Below are 22,411 nucleotides of genomic sequence, written 5' to 3'. Positions count from 1 at the left end.
AGATTCCCAGCACTTTCCAGAATTTTATTCCTATTTACTCAATGGCTGCCACAAACTTGGAGGGAAAAAAAACTTACTATCAGTATTTGGTGGCCTTAGTGTGTGCAATTTTACTTTCACAGTAGGAAACAATGGAGATGGTCTAGTTCATGAGCAAATGTGCAGTTGCTGATGTACCAGGCCCCAAGGGCCAGAAATGCCAGTGATCTCTGAAAAGCAGAAACTTCCCCTCCCAGGACTCAGCAGTAGTGGCTCGACACATACAGAGCTGAAAGACCAGGCCTGAATTAGCATCTACGATAGTGTCAGACAGGACTGCCTAACACATCCCATAATGTGCAGACCATATGCTATTTCCCCCGTATGATCCATTTAAGACTTAGAAGATACAATCTTTTTCTTCTTTAAGAATCAATTTATGGGCCAGGGATGTGGCTCAGTGACAAGACAAGCCTTGCACTTGTGAGGTCTGAGATTTGATATCAGCACCACAAGTCAATTTGATGTCATTCTGGCTTCAGGGAACTGGTGATTAAGAGTTCACCTCCAGCGTCATCTCTGAGACCTCTGGACAATTGTTTGCTACTTTCATAAATCACAAATGGCGAGTCCCTGAACAATGCCTGATCAAGCTCAGGTCCCCTTCTGTTTAGGTTGTGCTTGGCTGAACATTGTCAGGGGTTACCCAAGAGAAGAGGGGTGGTGGTGCAGAAAATATAGATCCTTGTAGGAAAAAACATTCATTTCAAAGGATCAGAACATATTTGAAACTCATGCCACTCATAGTAGGTGCCATTTTTACTTTATTTTAGGAATAAAAAGGGAGGGGACAGTAATTTTCATAATACAGAAAAAAAAAAAAAACAAATTAGCACTGAGAAAAAAAGGGATGTTTGTTGTCAATTGGTTTTGTCTCTCTGTGATTAGTAGGTTTAATGCAGTTTGCCATGTTATTACTGTTTAGCAAATTTTTAATTGTCAAATCTAGGGATTATAAATAACTGAGTGTGCTACAACTAGGATGAAAACCTAAATAACCCATAAAATCACTTACAAATAATCCATAAATATGGAATACACATTAGTGTAACAAAATCATTTTTGTAAACATTTTCTCCAACGTAACATGTGCACGAGAAAAAGTAAAAACACTGCACTCAATAGTTACTGATATAAATACAGAAAGGTATTATTTATGAAACCTTTGACTAAACCTAGAGACATATTGTGTTTTCAAGAACATAGCAATCGTTTGATGCTTTGTATTTAACGACATCATAATACTGTCTTCTCATGTAATTTTGCCACCTTAGCATTTCTGTGAAGTTATTACTTTACAGAAAAAAAAAAAAAACCATAAAGCCAGCTTCTTAAGACATTTTCCATTTCTAGTCTCTGATGGAGAATTCTCACTGAAAATCTGCTTCACGTTGTAGTGACAGTATGTGGTTTAGGAGGAAAAAGGGGGTGCTGCAGGCAAGCAGTGTTCATTCCATGAGACCTTGCCTGACAGGGCAGTCAGATTTCGGAAAACCAACCCCAACTATAAACAATCTCCATCACCCCAAAACACTGAGATGGTGAGTGGTTATCTGCACTGAGCTCAGACCCTGTTGCTTCCTTAGAGTAAGTGTTTTAGTCAAAGTCTATGCAACCTTTGTAATTTCAGTAAGACACCACTGGCAGCATCTGGATAGGAACCCCTAGCTGAGAGAGGTGGCTTTCCAAGCCTGTAGATGATTATGCCATTATCATCATCAGAAGCTTAGTTTTGCTATCAAAGAACTTGTCTGGCTTTTTTGCTTATCTCGAAAGCCAGAAGCTGCACTGTAATCCACCACTCCACCCCATTTTCGCTCCTCTTGGCACCCACATTCACTTTCTGAGGCACCTTATATCTGAATTTTAAAACCAAACTGCATACAAATAATTACCACTGGAGGGGGCCAGTGCGACAGCACATTGGGGAAGGCATTTGCTTGGAACGAAGCCCATCTGGGTTTGATTTCTCACACTCCATGTGGTCCCCTAAGACAGCCAGGAGTGATTTCTGAGCACAAAGCCAGGAGTAATGCCTGAGCGCCACCAGGTGTGGCCCCAAACCAAAAATCACCATTGGGAATCTGATTTTAACTGAAGTAAAAAATGATAATATTTGGCCCATCTGAAAATTCTTTACAAAGATGAGATTAACTCTATGTTAACATCTTCTCTCTGTTAGCTGTACGTCAATAAGGGAAGGCTGAGTTCTTCTTGCTTTGGATATTAGCACTATTCCAAACTCCTACAAAGGGAAGAACTACTTTCATTGACTTGTTCTTCCAAGGGAGAGTTTGAAGAATCTGTTGTCACTAAGGATTTGTACAACCAGCGATTGCTTCTGCATTTGAGTGGATCTATTTTTTCACTAGAAATTTTTCAAAGGAGAGAAAGCCTTGGTTCAAAAGTTTACACCATGCGAAGTGAATGATCACCACTTTGCCTTGGCAAAAAAAAAAAAAGATTCTTACCTTTTGGGGGGGGACAAAGTCCCATTTTCCGTTCTCTTTTGGTAGCACCCAGGAGACATCCCAAAGCAGTGCCAGGATTGTACCCAGACTCAGCCTTACCCCCATACCAATCCTAACCTTTGATTTCTCCTCTGCCGCAAACTCACGCCCTAAGGTTATGACAGGAAACCAACCGAAAGGCCTAGAGTTAGCTCTGAAATACCAAATTTCTGCCAGGTGGCAATGTGAGAAACAGCCACATTCTAGCACCATTCCCGCACTGATCATAAAAGAAATGGTAGATCCGTGGCATGAGACACCTGCTCTATCAGCACACAAGTCATTGCCTTAAGGAACTGAGTGACGATGAAGCCAGGAAACAAGGTATTACCCAAGACATTTATTACAAATGTCATGAACATATTCATAACGTAAATCGGTTTAAAAAAAAAAAAACAGAGAATAAAAGAGCAAGTGAGAAAAGGGGGAAAGCCAGGGCTTGGCTATTACACCTCAGACACAGGAGGATGCTGCGGTCTGGAGAACCAGAGTTTTAGCACACTGTATTTTTGGAAAAGGAATATATCGTCCCCCCATTCCTACCCCCAAGGACAGGCTCTGTGACTCTCAAGTTTTGTGTGACGACTTTACTAGGCCCAGTTGTGTGCTATTAAGCCCCAAAGGGAGCAAAACGAGGCCTGTGCCAGGGTGCCAGTGGCCCCAGCCACTCTCTGGACTGGGAACAGCCCTTCACTCAGCATCCCGGAGCCAAGGGGCACGTTCCCTCGCTAACAGGGACCATTTCCTTTTGTGCCTACTGAAACCTGGGACAAAAATAATAGTTTAATAACGTCAGTTGGACAGTTTTCGTATTAAGATTAAATTAAACATTAATGTTTTCTTCCCCAAACAAAAAAACAAAAACAAAAGACTAAACCACCCTTTAATGCATTAGAAATAGTGAGGTATGCAGAAAATCAACATGTGGTTGAAAGAACTATTTTCCCCCCCTCTCTGCAAGTGCAAGACTAGAGTAAAACTTGTTGTTGCACTTTTAGGTTTAAACAAAAATTAAACCTGGAATCAAGGCAGTGCTAATACTGTCACACAAAGTTCTGGCCATTAAACAAATGCACACATTTTCTTTTTACTTTTTTTTTTTTAAGAACCATTTTTGCACATGATTTAAGTAAAACCCGGTACACAAAAAAAAAGACTGAGTTCTTGGCCAAGCCATCCCCCGCCCACCCCCAAAAAATCCAAAGAAACAAAATGGGACCCTTTGACTTGCCCTCCCCACCCCAGCCGCACCTCCCACAAAAAAAGTTATCCTAGTAACTGTGTCTTTCACATTTTATAAATATTAACTTCTTAAACCTGCACCTTCTGCTTTTTTCCACATAGCGTCACATTACAAAAAAAAGAAATGTCAATTAAATACATTGTTAATGTTACTATATTAAATCTGCTTGTAAAACCACTTCAACGCCTCCCCGGTGTTGGCCTCCCGTCCAACCAATGGCATGTCACGGTCTCCGCCCAGAACCCCGAGACAGTCCTTCAGAGACAAGGAGCTCTGGAGCTGAAGGAAAGGTGATGCTTGATCCCAAACACTGCTAGCACCGGATGGTAGAATCTGAACAGCACCACGGCATTGCAGCCTTGATTTATTTTTGAGTAAGGAGAAGAGAACGGGGCTGAACTGACAGGAGAGGAGCAGGAAGGAAGGAGAGAGGAAGGCCACGCACGCTGCCTGTGAACGCGCCATCCGAGACGGCCGCGGTGCAGCCTGAGCTCCAGTTGCCAGGAATTCCGAGTTCTCGGGGCCGTGGTGACTCCGGGTGCCAGTGTCCTCACAGGCCCGCCTCTACCAGCTCAGGAGGGAAGTCCTGCCTAATGTCATAAAGTACACCTGGCTGCTGCCGCCGGACCGGACGGAGGCAAAGAACACCTGTGTGGAGTAGAGAGGGAAGGAAACATGTCAGTGTGAAGGTGCCAGTTTGAGGGGCCCAAGCCAGAAGCCCAAAGTGGCCGCCCCCTTCCACCGCCCCCTAAATGTAGGCCAGGCCAGGTCAGGCATAGGGCCCAGTGCCAGAGAGCAATCTATAAGGGACTCTAGGGTATGGTCATTCTCATTGCTGAGGAGTGGTAACTGGTAGCTAGTTTCCATCAGGACCAAGAAGGAAAGCCTGCTACCTAATGAGCCTGAAGATCAAATTCAAGTCCTCAAAGTAAAATTTTTGCAGAGATAAAAATCCCTATCAATTCACAGCAAAAGCAAAGTAAAACAGATTCCAACCCTCATAAACTTCTAAGAAGGTTCTTCTAACAATGGTCCTCAAACTCCGGCCCGAGGGCCACATATTGTATTTATTCCCATTTTGTTTCTTCACTTCTAAATAAGATATATGCAGTGTGCATAAAAATTTGTTCATAATTTTTGTTTTTACTATAATCTGGTTCTCCAACAGTCTGAAGGACAGTGAACTGGCTCCCTGTTTAAAAAGTTTGAGGACCCCTGAATCTAAAAAATTCCCTAATAATTTCAGACTCAATGAAAACACCTAGAGAAAGCCTTGACCAGACTATTGAAAACAAATCACTGCTAAGTGGCCAGAGCAACTAATAAGAACACCGAGGAGACAGTTACCTTGTCATTGCGTTCACATAAGAACTTCAGTCTCTGAGCCCTTTTGTGCATAAACACACCATCCAAATGACCAGTTTCCACAGATCGGATCTCTATGGCCTTTTCTCCCCAGCCCATGGTCTGATTGGATCGAATATATGCTTTTGAGAAGAGAAAAACACATACGATTAGATAAACAATCGCAAAAATCACACAGACACACACACAGTCTCACAGTCTCACAGTCTCTCTCGCTCTCCCTCTCTCTCTCTCTCTCTCTCTCTCTCTCTCCCTCCCTCACTCACTCTCTCACTCCCTCCCTCCCTCTCTCTCTCTCTCTCTCTCTCTCTCTCAGCCTCTAACATCCATGTGAAAGAAAAAGGAATACATGGACCAGGGCCCTGCTTTTACAAAAGCTGAGCCTCCTTGGAGTGAGACATACCCACAGACGTTGGCATCTCCCCCCACTGCAGAACTACGTCCTTTGTGATTCTCCCGTAGGTGTTCACATAAACACCTTCATCTTCGTAACACACCAGAAGCTCCATTCCATCTGTGTTGGGGAGGATGATGATCGCGTGGGGTTTGATGCTACACTGAATCTAAAGAAGGAAAACAAAGTACCGGAAAGCATGTTTGTCACCATTACTAGCCCCTGAAAACTGCTGAATAAGCCTGTATTTAGCGGTTCATATTACTAGTGATAAATATAGAAATAATGGGTAACATTCTAGAAAATGTATATGATATACAGCCCAGCATCTCATTAGACTATCAACTACTAAATCACATTTTCAGGCTCTAAAATACTTAAATTATTGGTCTCACTAAAAAGCTTATATTCTCCAAACCAGGTCCACACCCAGCTATATAGTGGCCATCAACCCACTGTCCCCAATCCATCCCATGTTAGTCAAAGTCAGAGCTAAGAGGCCACAGGATATGGCCTCCATTATTTCAAGCATGGCATGATTGAAAATGGCACAGTGTAAAATAAATACTCACCCCAGACCAAGGGGGTAGTTAGGAATCCCTGCTTGTGTTAGTTCACTAAGCAGAGTAAAGAAAAAAGTCAAAACAAAATGAAGCCAGTCAACCAACCATAGAGTGTGGGTTCTTTCTTACGTGTGTTGGTAGATAAATGTCATAGACCGATCCTGAGTCCACATCAACAGCATGGAATCCAGCACAGGATCCATAGATCACTTTCAACCTCTGGCCTTCCTCAACAGTGAGATCCACCAACAGTGGTTTATGGACCAGTTCTCCAAAGGACTACAAAAACATGACCAAGAAAGAAGTACTTAAGATAAAGTATAACTCATTGTGATAGATAAAATTTAAGAAGTCAGATGCAAGGTATTTCAATTTCCAAACAAACTTGCTAACTACTGTAACTAATAATACTCTAAACTAATGGTTGTGCTCATGTCTGTTAACATCATCTGGAAGATTCTTATTCTAGAATTCATGCCCTAACCTCCCCCTGCTAGTCCAAGAAGAGCCACTTTGCCATTTACTGGCCTATTGTTCATCTTGAGAAAAGAAAATAATCTAAAAAAGAATAATGAGGATTTGTGTTAGGCATTATACAGAGAATTTTCTTTCCTTAAACAAAAATGATTTCTCTGATGTTTTAGTTTTGCAGGATGAGGTCAGAATTGGGCTACACCTGTGGTACACAGGGTGTGTTCCTTGTTCTATGATTAGGAGTGACCTCTAGTGGTATGTGGTGAGTAGATCCCTTGGAAAATTGGGGATCAAACCACTGTAAGCAGCGTGCAAGGCAAAAGTCTTAAACGTTTATTCTATCTCTCTGGCCCATGGTACATTAACTATTTTTGGTTTGACCCGCACTCAACAGTGTTTTTTTAGATTTTTTAAATCTATTTTTAAGGCTGCTTAAAGTATTGCCTTATTAGAAATATACCTCACCCATTACATACACCCATAATCTTAGGAGACAGAGACCCACTTTTTGAATGAAGATGGTGCTGTTCTGTTTCTTTCCTCCGCTACTATATAGGCCACCAAAGAGTTTGTGCAACAGTTCTCGTCATTGTAGATAGCACAGATCTAGGCTCACTGTACTAGAAACAACTTCTCTTACAAAAATGTTTCACACTTTACTTTCAAACACAGCTTCCCAACAATCTATGGTTTTGCTACATGATTCTTGGTTCTGATCACAACATGAACAATGATACTACTTGATGATATTACCTTAAAGGCCATAAATTTGTGATATGGCTTGGGAGCCCACGCATAGACTTCTACAGAGCTCTTCAGGGCAATTACCAAGAACTTGATTCTTTCATATTTTACTGTAAAAAGAAAACACACAAATAGAGAAATACCCATCAGTATCAGAAAAGAGTTCTCATAGCTTTCAGTGGTCTTGTCAAACTTTGTGAATATGCCTCATCTGGACTCTCCTTAATAACAGGGGACCAGGCTGTGAGATCAAGTCTACTACTTTCCTTTTGAAATTTATTAATGTGCAAGTCAGCTATTCCCACCTTATATATCTTGTGTGGAGCTGATCACAATGCTTGGTGTTTTGATTTCATTGGGATGATAAAGGTATTAATCAGCCCCCAAACTCCCAAATCATAGCAAGACTTCTTTCTTTGAGCATGAACAGTACTATTTCAAGCCATTCACAATTGCTAGGACTTTTATTTAATATGTAGTACTGTCTCTTTGTAACCATGTCTTTAAAAGTGCCTCTCGCTTATCTGCTCTAAATGGGTTTGGTTTTCTTATAGCCAGGCAAGTTGCTGGTTTTTCATTTTCTTTTTTTTTTTTTCTTTTTGGTTTTTGGGCCACACCCGTTTGATGCTCAGGGGTTACTCCTAGCTATGCACTCAGAAATTGCCCCTAGCTTGGGGGGACCATATGGGACGCCGGGGGATCGAACCGCGGTCGCAATCTCATTTACATTTTTTTAAATGAGGCCCATCAATAATGTTGCTGGTGATAGGTGCTGGGGACAAGGGGCATGTGGAGTGGAGGTGGGGGGTGTTAAAACCAGAACCTCACACATACCAGGGTCATGTTTACCAACTTAATTCAGCTGCTGCTGCTTTTTACCTGTTTCTCTTGCCTATACATTCTCTTGGCCTGATACATTCCCAAAGCTACCCAGTGTCACACTATTATTTAATTCTTCCTTTCTAGAAAAGAGATCTTGAGAGTTTGTTATCTAGACTCTTTTCCTCCATTAAATTTTGTATATTGTCACTGTTCAAACAAAACCCTGTCATTAATATGAATACATAAAGGATCCTAAATTTTGTTAAATGGCATTTAATAGAATTTACTATGATCATCTGCTCTGTTAATGTAACAGACTACTTAGATGTAGCTCCACGGGCACTTAAAATTACTATTGCCATTAAAGGACTAAATCTTAAAAGTTTCTTTCCTCTTAATCTAAGCATATATTTAAATACTCCAATCTGAAAGAAACCAGAGAGCATCCCCCCACAAGATTTATGTAATCTGAAAGAAACCAGAGTATCCCCCAATTCTTGATGACAACCATTGTGATATTACAGGTCTTAATAAACTGAAAACAATTTTGCAAGAATATAAAGACAACAAATGAGTGACATTACAATGTTCTTTGGGGAGGGGGGTTGGGTTTTTTTTGGTTCACAGCCAGCAGCGCTCAGGGGATACTCCTGGCTCTGCGCTCAGAAATTGCTCCTGGCAAGCTCAGGGGACCATATGGAATGCTGGGATTCGAACCACCGACCTTTTGCAGGCAAGGCAAATGCCTTACCACCATGCTATCTCTCTGGCCCACATTACAATGTTCTTATCTTTTAAAAATTCTTAGGAGTTATTCTCAAAGAATGAGGAGGTCTAATGCCTAAGGTTTCATTCCAAATAAATGCCCAGGATGACCAAACACACCTACCCTGGCCCGCTGGAAAATGATCCACTTGTGTACTAACTATTATGGGCCTTGTCCGATTTAATTATTAGATATGTTTAGCTGTAACCCAACAAATAAAACTTTCCCCAAACTATACCAAGGAGATATTGTATTTTCCTATTATCCCTCAGAATCATTGCAAGTATTAGGGTGCCTCCTGCAGTCATTACTGAGGACTGTGAATCTATCACAGAAACAAAAAGACAGTGTTGACAACTGTAAAATCCTGAGCAGAGAAGCTAATAAAGTCCATGCCTCACAGACATGAAATAAAGATATATTAAAAAATCAGAAGTTCTCATAGTCTAGCCCCTCTTGGGTATATATAGCAGTATTTGGTGGGTTTTTCTGTTTGTTTTGCCTTCTTATTGGGTCACACCCTGTGATGCTCAGGGTTTACTTCTGGCTAGGCGCACAGAAATTGCTCCTGGCTTAGGGGACCATATGGGATGCTGGAAGATCGAACCGTGGTCCGTCTTAGATCAGCTTCGTGCAAGGCAAATGCCCTACCCCTGTGCTATCACTCCAGTCCCTAGCAGTATTTATTGTTCTCAAAAATCCCCTTTCAAATGATTAGATAGGTTCTAATCAATCTAGTCATTTTCTACACTAAAAATGCTAGTCCGGTTGAGGGCTTTTTCTTATGAGATCCGTATTTCAGGAGAATGCTTGCATTTCTTCACATTTCAAGGAGAAAACCGTAACTGCTGCTATGAAATACTGGCCACCTAGAGTCACATATGAATAAAGAGCACAGCAGCTGACCCTGTGCACTTCATTCAAAATAAGACACTCTGTACATAGACTCTCCGAGGATCTATTACTGACTGCCAAGAACCACTCTGGTAGGGAAATAGGCTCAGAATACAAAAGACAACTTCAAATCCCTAGCGTCTGAATGTCAGGGCTGTCTTACAGAAGTAAACCCAGAGGGGATCCTCTAGAGAGAAAAGCATGTGTCTTAGAGAAAGAATGGTGACATGCCCTGCAACTCAGACACCAAACAGACATTTTCTTATAGGTGCGCCTGCGTCTCCCTGTGACACCAGGAGCAGAATATGCTTTAGAAGTGGTGACAAACAAATTATAAATCTCAAAGAATTTCCTCATTAAATGCTTCAGAGAGTATGTGGGCCTTCAACAGAACATTCGTTTAACACTACAGGGCACTTACCGACTTTATAGTGGACGCAGCCCTCCAGATCCCCTACAGTGGTCCAGCCCTGCTTCTTCTCAACATCGGGGTCATTGTGTAGTATTTTATTTCTTAACCAGGACAAATAGTAGACACGTAACTTGTCCTTTTTGCCTAGCAAAATAAACACAAGTATTAATCATGCATTTTAAAAGTGGCAGCATCATGTAATCCCAACAAAAGAAATGTCAATAAACAATAAATATCTCCAAAGGGAACCCTCTTATTTAGTTCAAGCTATTTGGAAGACCTTCTAAAATTCCTCAGAATTGTTATCACTAGGTACTGGCCTGAGTTAGATGTTCAGAGTCAAAAACTGGTACTTAGGGAAAAATCTCAATTCCAAGGTCTCACACACACACAGCCTTATCACATAACTAAAGAATTGCAAATTACAACAGTGATTAGACACTACTCCTCAGCGTCAGAGCAGTGACAAAAGGAAATGGCTATGGAGATATGAGACAGTAGAAACTGCATTCACCTATGGAAGCCACATTTTTTTGCTTCCTTTAGTGAAGACCCAGCACCACTTGTCCACATGGTGCTAGGTTTCTGGCTTAGTGCTCATGCTTAGAAGTGTGGGGGCTCAGGTAGTACATTCTAGCAATGTCACCTCACACACTACAAATCTACCAATTGTGTGTGTGTGTGTGTGTGTGTGTGTGTGCGTGCGCGTGCCTGCCACACCTAGCAGTGCTCAAACCTTACTTCTGTATGTGCTTTGGGACTACTTTAGTTGGGGTGTTTGAGGCCCCACGTGGAGTGGCAAGGGACCGAATCCAGATCACTTCTGTACAACTCAAGCACTTTATCCACTATGTTCCCAAACACGGCAATTTCTTTTAAGGAAAAAAAATAAATAAATGCAGTCTCTTTCAGTTAGTGAACGAAAAACATTTCTGAAAAAAAAAAAAACTGCAAAAAATATATGCAGTAGCTTTTTATTTATTGTTTCCATTTTGTGACAATGCATTTTTAATTTGGACAACTATAATTAATCTGAAATAAACCATAATGTTATATTGTATGCAGAAGTTTTATTTTTTTAAAGAATATTTCACCCAGTGCAGATAATTTATAAGAACATCCAAATGCAACCTATTTCAGGGAACTCCTCCTAAATCAAGCCCAAAGCTATGTGCCAGCACCTAGCACCATTGCCCACCTCCTCCTGAGGCCCACCCAGGAAATTAGGGCACTGTTGTGGGTCCAAGTCTATCAGTCTGCCTGCGGGGGAACTGTTTGCTTCCTCCCTTCACTCTCTTTCACACAAGTGAGGGGGCTCACACCAGTATCTGTTTCCTTCTCTTGTTGATTCCACTCCTCACAAACCATTCTATGTAACTGGATCCCAAATGATGTCTGAACCAATTTTAGATGTATATTTTAATTTTCTTCCAATTAAAGAAAGCTTACTCCCTATTAAAATTCAAGCCTTAAATGGCTGTTTTCTCACTGAGAAAGTGATAAAACATTCCCTTGCTTCCATCTCAAAAAACACCTTTATTTCCAGTAGAAAGTCTACTTGAAAACTAAAGAACTGTAGCATTTCACTGCACTTAAAATAGTTTGATCTATAATTAAACTAAAACCTACTGTTGGAATTAAAGAACCAAAAGTCTTACAATTCTGCAACTAACACAGCAATACAAAGTACTAAAATTTATGATTTATGTATGCAACATGGGTATGAATGCTCAATGAATGATCAAACTATAATATTATTTACGAAGTATGTTTACAAAAGATGGAGGAAAAAATGAGGCTGAGACATGCTTTGACTACAGAAGGACTGGGTTCAATTCCTAGCACCGCATGACCCCAGACCACAGAACATGACCAGCTATGTTTTACCAGGGAGTAGACTCAGCAGGTGTGGCTCAAGAAAAAAAAAAAAAGAGGGATAACTAAGAATTACTATTATATATAAGTGAGTAAAGAAATATGCCTGGATCCCAGACATAGAAACGACAGAGTTCTCCTCACAGATCTAGGAGCCAAATCCCCTCCAGGGCATCCATAATGCTGCTCTGACATACAAAAGTTCTAAATTGATAACCTGACAAAGAGGAAATGGGAACAACTTGATCTAAGAGCAAGTTGTCCTTCCTCATCAGGCAACGATAAGACAAAATCAGGAAACATGTCACCCTTTGATCTGTGCAAAAGCCAAGATCGCTATATACAGATGACTGGTTGTTACAATCAGGACTGGACAGTACACATCCAGGGACTAACAATAACAACAGCAACAAAAAGCTCTGGCCTAGCTTTTGGTCTACGATCTGTTCAACAAACAAGATCTCCAATTCCAGAGGACTGACTGAGACAACCACAAGTGAATGGCGGAAGACTTTATCCCAGGCTCCATCCTAGGATCAACATAATGATCAAGACCACCAACTACAGAAGATGGATTAAAACGACACTGAAGAAGCAGAACTGCTAGAACCACAAAGAAAGACTTCACCATAAGCTTCATTCTTTGAGCTGCAGTCACCATACACCACAAAAACACCGAGGGGAGAGCAAATGATCATGCAAGGAGTATATAGTTAATCCCATGACAGAATACTTCAGAGGTGGAAAAAACCTGTATCTCCTAGGCCAAGAGAATTCCCTCTATAATATCCCTAATAGTTACTGTGCCTATGCAGGGGGAAAAAGTTAATCCCATGACAGAATACTTCAGAGGTGGAAAAAACCTGTATCTCCTAGGCCAAGAGAATTCCCTCTATAATATCCCTAATATTTACTGTGCCTATGCAGGGGGAAAAAGGAAAGAAAAAAAAAAAAACACAAAACAATCATTTTCCCACATATTTATTTATCAATTGATTGATTTTTTTGATGTCTTTATTTTGGTGTAGAGACTGAAGTTGATGTCTCCAATATTATTTTATTTTATCTTATCTTTCTTTTTCTTTTTGCATTCCGGCATGATTTGATTTCAGAACCGAGACTATTGTGTGGTGCTTGTCTTTATTGCTGTAGTGCTCACTGGATATTTAATTTGAAATTTCTTTCTGTATTGTTGTAGTGCTTCATTTACCTTTTTCACATCCTCTCTCAAACTGAGGTTGAAAGCCTCTAGAAGTACTCTGTCCATTTTCAGCGTATTGACTTTTTTTTTATTTGGTACCCCAATCTATTACTTTTCTTTCCTTCAAACAAAACCACATAACTCGATTTACCTAGCTCCACCTCTTAAATAGAGGGGGAAACAAGGGAGGGTAACAGGACCAAACAGATATATGATCACTAATAGTAAGCTAGACAAAGAGGGGACCACTTACTCTAGCAGCCCAGAGGGTGGGGGGTGGTACATGGGTTGCAGAAAGGGAACTGGGATGGGGCGAGGACAAATTTGGTGATGGGTATTTCCCTGATTCAATGTGAATATGTACCTAAAATACTACTGTGAAAGATATGTAAGCCATTATGATCAAAATAAAAATTAAAAAAAAAAAAAGAAAAAAATCAAGAGACCCAAACTATGATAAGCTATGCACTAAATAATCCTGTTACACTAGTATTCCAGGGGGCTAAGCGTGGAAATATGGGATGCATGCTAGGAACTATGGAGGATGTAGGCCAACACTGGTGGTGGGAATGGCCTTAATTTGCTGTCACTATGTGCCTGAAATAAAATTGTAAAATCTAAACTATAAAACTGTAAAATATGTAATTCACATTGGTGTCAATAAAAAAATTTTAAAAAATCTAAAACACAAAATTAAAATATAAGATTTTACATTAAAAAAATAGAAATATTCCACATATCATGCAAAGAAGTATTTGGTAGCTGTGCACAATGAGTTATTCTAGGGAACATTTGGTAACAAGCTTCATGATCTGCCACACATGAACACAACATGCCTGCCTTCAGGACAGTGGCTAGTGGCAGTGATGAGAGAGGGGCATCACCTGCTCTGTTCAGAAGAACATAGGTGGACACACTGGACACAGGTGCCACATTAGTCTCTGATGAGACTCTGTATGTTTGAAGCACTAAATAACGTATTATGAGCATATTTCCCCTTTCACTATGTATACTGAATAGACTGGAAGTGAAAAACCAAGCTATGATGTGATATAGTACGTGGATATTACTTAGGCCTCCCCTGTTTTTTTTTTCTTAAGTAGATTCTTACTCTCTACTACAATATATAATTTAGACTACAAAAAAATTGCTCTTTTGAAAAAAACCCATGGCAACTTCTTATTGATATAAAAAGAATATGTAGGGCTGGAGAAATAGCACGGAAGTAGTGCATTTGCCTTGCATGTTGAAGGACGGTGGTTCGAATTCCAGCATCCCGTATGGTCTCCTGAGCCTGCCAGGAGTGACTTCTGAGTGTAGAGCCAGGAGTAACCCCTGAGCACTGCTGGGTATGACCCAAAAATAAAAAAAAAAAAATGTAATAAAGCATTTTTTACTATCACAGTAAAGAACAGTTCCACTGGCATGTGAATCCTGCTAGGGAAATGGACTTGATTTCCACATTGGATGAGCCAACTCAACCCATCCAGCAGCTGAGTCAGACGGTGCAAGCTATGTAGGAGATGCTAGTTAGGAAGTGTACCTCCCCCAGCTATTCAGGAGTTATAGCTAGGTCCATTCTTTCTCATTTCTGGAGTGTTACACTCAGCTTTTTTTTTTTTTTTTTTTGTTTTTTTTTGGGGGGTCCACACATAATGGTGGTCAGGGGTTACTCCTGGCTCTGCACTCAGAAATCTCTCCTGACAGGCTCAGGGGACCATATGGGATGCCAGGGATCAAACCCAGGTCTGTCCTGGGTCAGCCGCATGCAAGGCAAACGTCCTGCCTCTGTGCTATCACTCTGGACCCCTCATTCAGCTTTTAACTCAGAGATGGAACAAAGAAAAGTTTTGTTCTTGGAAGCCCTGTGTTAGCAGCAGCTATAGGCTCCTCTTCACTATTCACACATACCAGATATTGTCACCAGGACATTCAAGCCTTCAAGGACATCCATTTGCTGGAACCGTCTCCTGTTGATGAGAGGGTACACCTTTCCCTGGCCACTCCTGTCCAGCAGCATCAGGCCACTCTCCGTCCCCACTAACAAATTCACTCCTGTTTCAGGGACACAGAAAAGTAAATTTTATGCCGCGATCAGCAAATAATCTGGTTAGATGAAAATAAACCCATCATTAGAAAAGAGTGGAGATTTTTACTCAGCTGCAGTTAGAAGAAATTCTAACACTGCTAAAATCGCCAAACCAACCGAAGAGAGGAAATGAATCGTTTGCTTAAATGTAAGAAAGGGCAGAAAGGGAGAAAACAAGACTCTTTCCCTCAACTTCCTATCTGCCCATTTGTAGTTCTTACGCAGACTCGAAGTTCTCTTATCATCATAATCTCTTTGTACTTTCTTTACCTGTTTACATATTTTTTTTTAATGATAAGTTTCTGGAACAAACTATAGCTAGCTTCCTTAAGTCCTTAACAATTTATGATATCTGGGCTTCCATCACTGAGGTAATGTTAGTCTTAAAACTGTTCTCCACTACAAAATAACTGCACTCAGTCCTTTCTGTTTAAGAGAAATATTAGAAACATAATGTCCCCCTGGAGCCAGAGACATAATTCAGCAGCGAAGGCGCATACTTTGTGCATGGCAGACCAGGTTCAAGCACTGCTCTTAATTCCATGCAAAAAATAAATCATGATTCTTCTGAGTAGACTGTGGCAGTAAGCAGAGAGCTCATGCAGAACCTCAAAGAACTAAATTCAGAAGGCCTGGTCTGTGGGAAGGGGCTATGGTGGCAGAGAAGAGGGGTAGGCCCCTGATGATTGGTTCTGTGACAGCAGAGGCTGGACACACAGAGGATGTGCTCTGGACTCAGGGCAGACAGTCTCCCATCCTTCATATATGCAATGTCCAGGGAACAAGAAATATTTTTGGAGCAGAAGCCAAATCTCCACTAGAAAAAGCTCACTTCAGTGTTCTGGGCAGACAATCACAAAAAAGTGGGGGCCAAAAGCACAGATAAAGCAAGAAGAAAGCACCACATATGGTGTGAGGTCAGCAAGGTGGTGGCACAAATACAATGAAGGCAAGGGGCACATGTGAGAGCAAGTCCTGTGCATGTATGAAGGTGCAGCAAGTAATTACTCAATGATCCTTTCTGTAGATTCTTGGGTCTGTGGCTCTTAAAATCTGTTTGTAACTTAATTGGTCCTGTTAATACTGGCAGGCCAGGGGACAAAGGGTGGTGGTATAGAATGCACTCTGGGATCACTGGTGGAGGGAGGTTGACACCGGTGGTGGGAATGGCCCTGTTTCACTGTTTATCTGAAATTCAACTATAAAGGACCTTGTAGATCACAAAGGTTTCAATAAAATAAACTAATTAATAAAATCTGTTTGTTGTAAGCATCCTATAGGTTTCAGTCCAAAGCTTTACAAAAAAAGCAAGGGCAACATGCTGAACTCAAATATTGAAAGAAAAGCAACTTGACACATTTCTCCTAATAAAGAGACCTCCCCCCCCCCCAAAAAAAAAGACCTCATCTTAAAATAATGAGAAATTAAGGCATAAGATAGGGGCAAAGGGATATTTTGTTGTTGATGAGGTAAGGTGACTGTGCACAGCAAGACATAAATGTCTGAACCATGATAAATCACCTTAGCTATAAATAAAAGAGAGAAAGAGTCCTTTGAAACACTAAGATAAATCCTAATTCTGGTGACAAAAACAAATAAGAGAGCATGTGTACTACTTTAACAAGAGATTCAACAGAGAGAGAAGTATGCATAGGAAATCACTCATCTCCCCACAATTATCCAGGATACTTCAGAGCCCCTCGAAATGCCTAGCAACCCTTGCCCAGCCCACGCCTAACCATGAAAGTGTGGAAAAACAGGGGGAGACCTACCCCACAATGCAGCACACAGAATCTCGGAATTGAATCTCTTCTTGTACTTGCGGATCTCTGGGGTGTCGCTCTGTGGCCTGGTGTTGGTGGGGTTCACATTGACCACTGAGCCTTTGCGGGTGGGATCTTGCCTTATGGCATCTGGTCGCATACCATCACAGGAAAACCCCACTGCAACAGAGAATACTTGAGATTATTTCCTGGCACTCAGAGGCTGCTCCTGCCTCCCTCTCCTCTGCACTTCAAGTAACAGTAACTCAGTATATTGGAGCTAATGCTCTGGAAAGGAAACCCAATCTGTAGGACATGTGCATGGGAAGAACAAAGTGCAACAGAATATGACTCTGCTGATGACTGCAAACAAGGTCACATAAGCGGGATGGGAACTCCTATCTCTGAGGCCTGCATCTCCAACAAACTCTGGGCCAGGCCTCAAACCACCAGAAAAAACAATGCAAAGGACAAAGTCCTGAGTGCCAGCTGTGTCCTGGTGGCAATATTACTTACCCAGCGAGGTCACTGTGGTTCCACTAGATGGAGAAATCTGTAGTAATCTGGGGTCTATGAAAGGTGTAAAGGAGGAGGAGGATTTGTGTTTCTGGAGTGTGCTACTAGCGGATTGAGTCTGCAATGTAAATTTCAATTTTATTAATACAAAAGACATTGACAAAATGAACATAGAACATGGCAATCCACTTCTGCACTGGGCTGTCTCCCAACAGGATGCCCTGCCCCCCCCCCCATAGCGCTCTCCCAGAAACAGGGCCAGGGTGCTCTGTATCAGCACCATGGAACCAAGACATGGGGAGCTGTGGTTCTTTCCCACTGTCTCTCTGCTACGACAGGCCTGTGGCATGTCATCATTGGAGTCAGTGCTCTGTGTTCTTCCTCCTGGGGTTTATTTTCCAAAATAATTATAATATAAACTCCAAGAAGAGGCATGTAGTGTTTGGCCTCAACACTTTGCACATGTGGATTTACTTTCCTGCCCCCAAAGAGTCCAAGTAATCTGCCACAATAATGGCAAATCTTCATTTGAATTTCGTATCATTGAATCATAAAAGCAACTTGCCAGAAAGCTACAGAAGCTCTCGGGTGCTCCCATATCAAACAGGGCACATGAGTGGAAAATGCGCGTGACAAAATGAGGCATTTCCTTTTGCTCTTTCACGAGTAATAGTAGTCTGATTAATCATAAAACTTAAGACCAAAGGTAAAACACAAAGAAAGTGAAACAAATTGTTAAGTGGAAATGTAATGACAATTAAAAACAAAACGAACAGAAAAGTAAACTTGCCAGTTTAGTGAGTTAAGGGTTATATACAGCAAAATACTGTACATCAGAGCAGAATGGAGCCAAGTTCAGATACACAGAGGGTATCAGATACACAGAGAGGGTGAGTGTAGGTGGGGTAAGATCATGTCTTTCAGGGCCTCAGCTCTCAGTGGGCAGCAGGAAGCACCATGTCCTAGTGCACTGTCCTCCCAGCAGTCCATGTCCCATCCTACTGGCCCCAGTGTCCAAGCCTATCCTGGGACAGATGACATGCCTCGGCATCTTCTTTCCAACAAGAGGACTAACACCGGAGGCGGGATGGGCTGACACCCAAGTGCATATCCGAGCAAGACGAAAGCGCTGTGCCACTCTGAACCACTCTCACCTCTACTTCAGTGTTGGACCCAGAGCTCCCAGGAAATAGGATCCGGGGGCTGAGTGCAAACTCAATGCTGACTCTGCCACCTGATGCAGCCCCCTATTCTGGAGAGCAAGAACTACCCACTAACTCCAGGACTGAGCAAAACAGTCAAGCCCCCCCAGTGAGCACACTAGGATTTAATGCCTTGGCTTTCCCAGAGAAACATTTGGTTGCAGCTTAAACTGAGTGATCCTATAAAGGATTTCTGAAAGGAAGAAATTCTTTCCACAGGGTTGGCAAGCCATTCCTATTCCCAGCCACCCCCCACCAACAAACAAAAGAACAACAATAAAAAAAAAAAACTAAAACTGAGAATGACCTAGCCCTGTTTGAAGAAATTTCTTGAGGAGGATTAACAAGTTTGTCCAGACAAGGACATTATCTGTTTAATCAATATTTTCCTGTATTTTTATGTATCTGATAAAGAGAACGAAAAGGCAGATTCCACAAAATGACTACAACAATTTCATGCCAAATACGTCATGAATCTGAGAACACTGCAATTATTTTATTCAGACTTAAATAAATAAACCAAATAGAGAAAGCCATGCAGCTACACTTATCTAGAGAGAAGTAGACAGTGACTGGCAAGTTTGGGGGAGAACTGCTCTAGCGTTAAAGGGTCTGTATGCAGACTGGAAACAGGTTATTTGAGGGCTAGGTGGAAGGGTGGGCGACAGAAAAAAGCAGCTGGGTAGGGAAGGGGTAAGGGGGGCTGGAAAGGACTCCTCTGCACACTAGCTACCAGGCAGTGCTGATCTAACCCTAGGAAAGCAGCCAGCTGCGGTGCGAGACATACCTCATTAGTAGTGAGCTTGTCCTGGGGTGTCTGTGGGGACATGGTGGGTGTCGGCTGGCTGGAGGATGGGGAGGAGGAGGTGGAGGAAGTGGAGGAGGAATGGCTTTGCTGTAAGAGATCTGGCAAGAGGTGAATGCGCCCGGCAAAGCCATTGCTCTCATGATGGCTGGCACGCTTTTGGTCAACTGTACTCTGCAGAAAAAACAGGCACACTGGTCTCGCTCAAGCGCTGCTGAAATGGCCTAGGACCCTACCAATTACTGTCACTGAGGGTCGTGCGACGTTCCAAACTTATTCCATAGCCAAGAAACGTCCAGATAAGACTGGCCAGGACTGGACTGCAGACACGTCCAGGCTGCCTAAGCTGCGCCAAGAGAACACAAAGGACTTCAGCTGGGGAAGTGAGGTAGTGGCACAGGGTGTTAACCTGGCTTTATGGGCCATGTGGGCCACCGCCTCTTTAGAAATGTTCTCTGCTTACAGGTTTGTTAACTGCCCTCTCGCCCGTTTTGATTCTGGTGCTTCTCACCTTCCACCTGAATGCATTGCCATAGCACAAATACACGCAGGGCAAAATCCAAAACACTAGGGAAGGGGCCTGTTGTAGGAAGTGAGAATCTTCTCCCTTCCATCCCATCTAAGCCAGGAGGAATGACAGTCAGGCTTGTGTTCCAGACTGAGCATATTGGCACGGGACACATTTACGACTCAACAGATGAGAAGACTCATATTGTGGGGCACAGAAGAGCCTTCCAGGCCCTTTGGCTCCCCTCACATGGTCCCTGTGAGAAGGACTTGATGGCTCCTGACTGACCACTATGCATGCTGTAGTGCTCAGGGCTTGGAGCTCAGCTCTTTGCGGAGCATCCCAAGACTGTCTGGGGCAGGCGTGAGTCTACCTCCTAGACCTGACAGCTACCAAAAAACTCGGGGAGTGCTATTCTACTGCTCAGACCCAGACTGTGAGACTCAACATAGTCACTGAATGAAGGCTGCCGCAAACCATGCAGAGGAGCAGCAATGTGGGTGGAAGACTGCTAGTCACCTAGGCATGCAGCACACACCTGCCTCCCTAGCCCAGCACCCTGCCCTCGGGGTCTGGTTAACATGGAAACAGATGATGACGTAGAAACAGCGTGAGTGAGTGAATGAGCAAGTGGGTTAATGAAATACAGAAAAGCTCAGTCTCGGGCAACGCGGAGACGCGGGTACCTGGCGCACAATCAGAGTGCCTTCCTTGGATGGGGTCATGGCCGGCTCACTTTCCACGTCGTCATGGACAATCATGGTCTTTACCGATTCTGTCTCCCCATTGCTCAGATTCAGAGAGGACCTACAGAGTAGCAAGACAAGAGGGAAGGGTTCCAGTGCCCATGGAGTACGGCTACCCCATTCAGTGTCTTCACGCCCCAATAACTGAGATCCGGCTACAGAATCAAGGAAAGCGAATACTTATCGCTTTACCTTTGGCATTGAATTGCCCTCCAGTGCAGTTATTTTGCAGACAAAGGTTAGAAGAAATATTTATGGGTAATTAAAACAGCTGAACCAAACTTCAGTTTCCCTGCTGAGCATATGCTCGTGCTATGAAGAGATCAAAAGATACTTCTGAGAGGGTGGCAGAGACGCTGACATGTACAGAAACAGAGAGGAAAGACTTAACAGGGGTCTCAAACTCGAGGCCCTTGGGCAGCAAACAGCCCTCCGTACAACATTTTGTGGCCCTGCCCTAGAGGAATCTTTTTTTTTGTTTTGTTTTGTTTTAGTTGTTTGGGTCACACCCCCCAATGTTCAAGGCTTACTACTGACTTTGCACTCAACGATCACCCCGACTTTGCCTCCTGTAGCCTCCAGGTAAACTGAGTTTGAGACCCCTGATAGAAGCACAGACTGTTTATTGCTAATGTAGTGCTAGTGGCACCTGGGCTAGGAACTTGGGGAATAGGCACAGGAGGGAAGTGGCCACATGGAAAGAAAGCCCAGTGGGATCACACTTAGAATACACCCAGAACTGACGGGGCTCTGGTGTCCTCTGCTCCGGAGCTGGGTTCCTCGGCCCCTTCTTGCTCTGCATCTTCATCTTCCTCATCGGTCGTGCCCGACTCCTCGCTGGAGGAGGAATAGTCCGTGACTTTGTGTGGAGGTCGCACGTCCTCTACTGCTCGAAGCTCTTTGGCCAATGCAGTCAAATCCTAGTACAGATAGAGAGAGAACAAAGACAGTCAAGGTCCATCTGTGTCTGATTTTAACCAACAAACAGCTGCAACAGTTTTATGAAAACAGGATCATATGAAAGTGCATTCTTAAGGGCAAAAAGAGGGAAAGGCATTGGTGGTTTAGTGGTGAGCAGAGTGGCCTTCTAAAATGGGAGGTGGAGGAATAGGGAAGAGTTAAAAAAAATACTAGTACAAGCAAAGAAAGTTATTGATGAACACAATTCAATTAGAATCTGCTGAGGATATATGTATATATGCATATAAACAAATACATATATAAACAAATATATAAAGATCAAATTCTACAAGAATCTGAGGCTAGATTGCTAGTTTGCTATAAAGATCTCAGCTTAGAATACCATCTTTAAAAGACAGGATCCAAAATGCTGGATTAGTTTGTCTACAAACAAATCCACATAAAAGCCACTTTGATCCTCTTTATTCTTCTATATTAACATACTATAGGACTATCTTACCCAGGTATGATTAACATTTACATTTTCTTCATAGTGAAGTTCAATGTCTTTTCCATGTGA

The 22,411-nt window shown here is 42.4% G+C and overlaps 1 protein-coding gene across 19 annotated transcripts in view; it reads right to left on the bottom strand.

The window, feature by feature from the left end:
* Nucleotides 1-4,139: 4,139 nt before the first annotated feature.
* The window catches only part of MAP4K4 (mitogen-activated protein kinase kinase kinase kinase 4), a 148,033-nt gene continuing 129,761 nt past the window's right edge, over nucleotides 4,140-22,411 (bottom strand). For 10 of the 19 annotated variants that reach the window (XM_049784980.1, XM_049784985.1, XM_049784986.1 and 7 more), the window contains 11 exons: nucleotides 21,676-21,851; nucleotides 20,872-20,992; nucleotides 17,671-17,788; nucleotides 17,164-17,334; nucleotides 15,214-15,357; nucleotides 10,236-10,370; nucleotides 7,342-7,442; nucleotides 6,244-6,393; nucleotides 5,561-5,720; nucleotides 5,140-5,279; nucleotides 4,140-4,440 (listed from right to left, as the gene is read on the bottom strand). In XM_049784980.1, the coding sequence (XP_049640937.1) occupies nucleotides 4,357-4,440; nucleotides 5,140-5,279; nucleotides 5,561-5,720; nucleotides 6,244-6,393; nucleotides 7,342-7,442; nucleotides 10,236-10,370; nucleotides 15,214-15,357; nucleotides 17,164-17,334; nucleotides 17,671-17,788; nucleotides 20,872-20,992; nucleotides 21,676-21,851 (1,500 nt within the window). In that variant the 3' untranslated portion in view covers nucleotides 4,140-4,356. Of the gene's footprint in view, nucleotides 4,441-5,139; nucleotides 5,280-5,560; nucleotides 5,721-6,243; nucleotides 6,394-7,341; nucleotides 7,443-10,235; nucleotides 10,371-15,213; nucleotides 15,358-17,163; nucleotides 17,335-17,670; nucleotides 17,789-19,659; nucleotides 19,852-20,871; nucleotides 20,993-21,675; nucleotides 21,852-22,411 lie in introns of all 19 variants that reach the window. The other 9 variants (XM_049784976.1, XM_049784978.1, XM_049784979.1 and 6 more) reach the window with 1 other exon arrangement.

The sequence above is a fragment of the Suncus etruscus genome, chromosome 12 (genome assembly GCF_024139225.1).
Source record: "Suncus etruscus isolate mSunEtr1 chromosome 12, mSunEtr1.pri.cur, whole genome shotgun sequence".
NCBI lineage: Eukaryota > Metazoa > Chordata > Mammalia > Eulipotyphla > Soricidae > Suncus > Suncus etruscus.
Note: the sequence above shows the minus strand (reverse complement) of the source record. Positions and strands in the feature narration are given on the sequence as shown.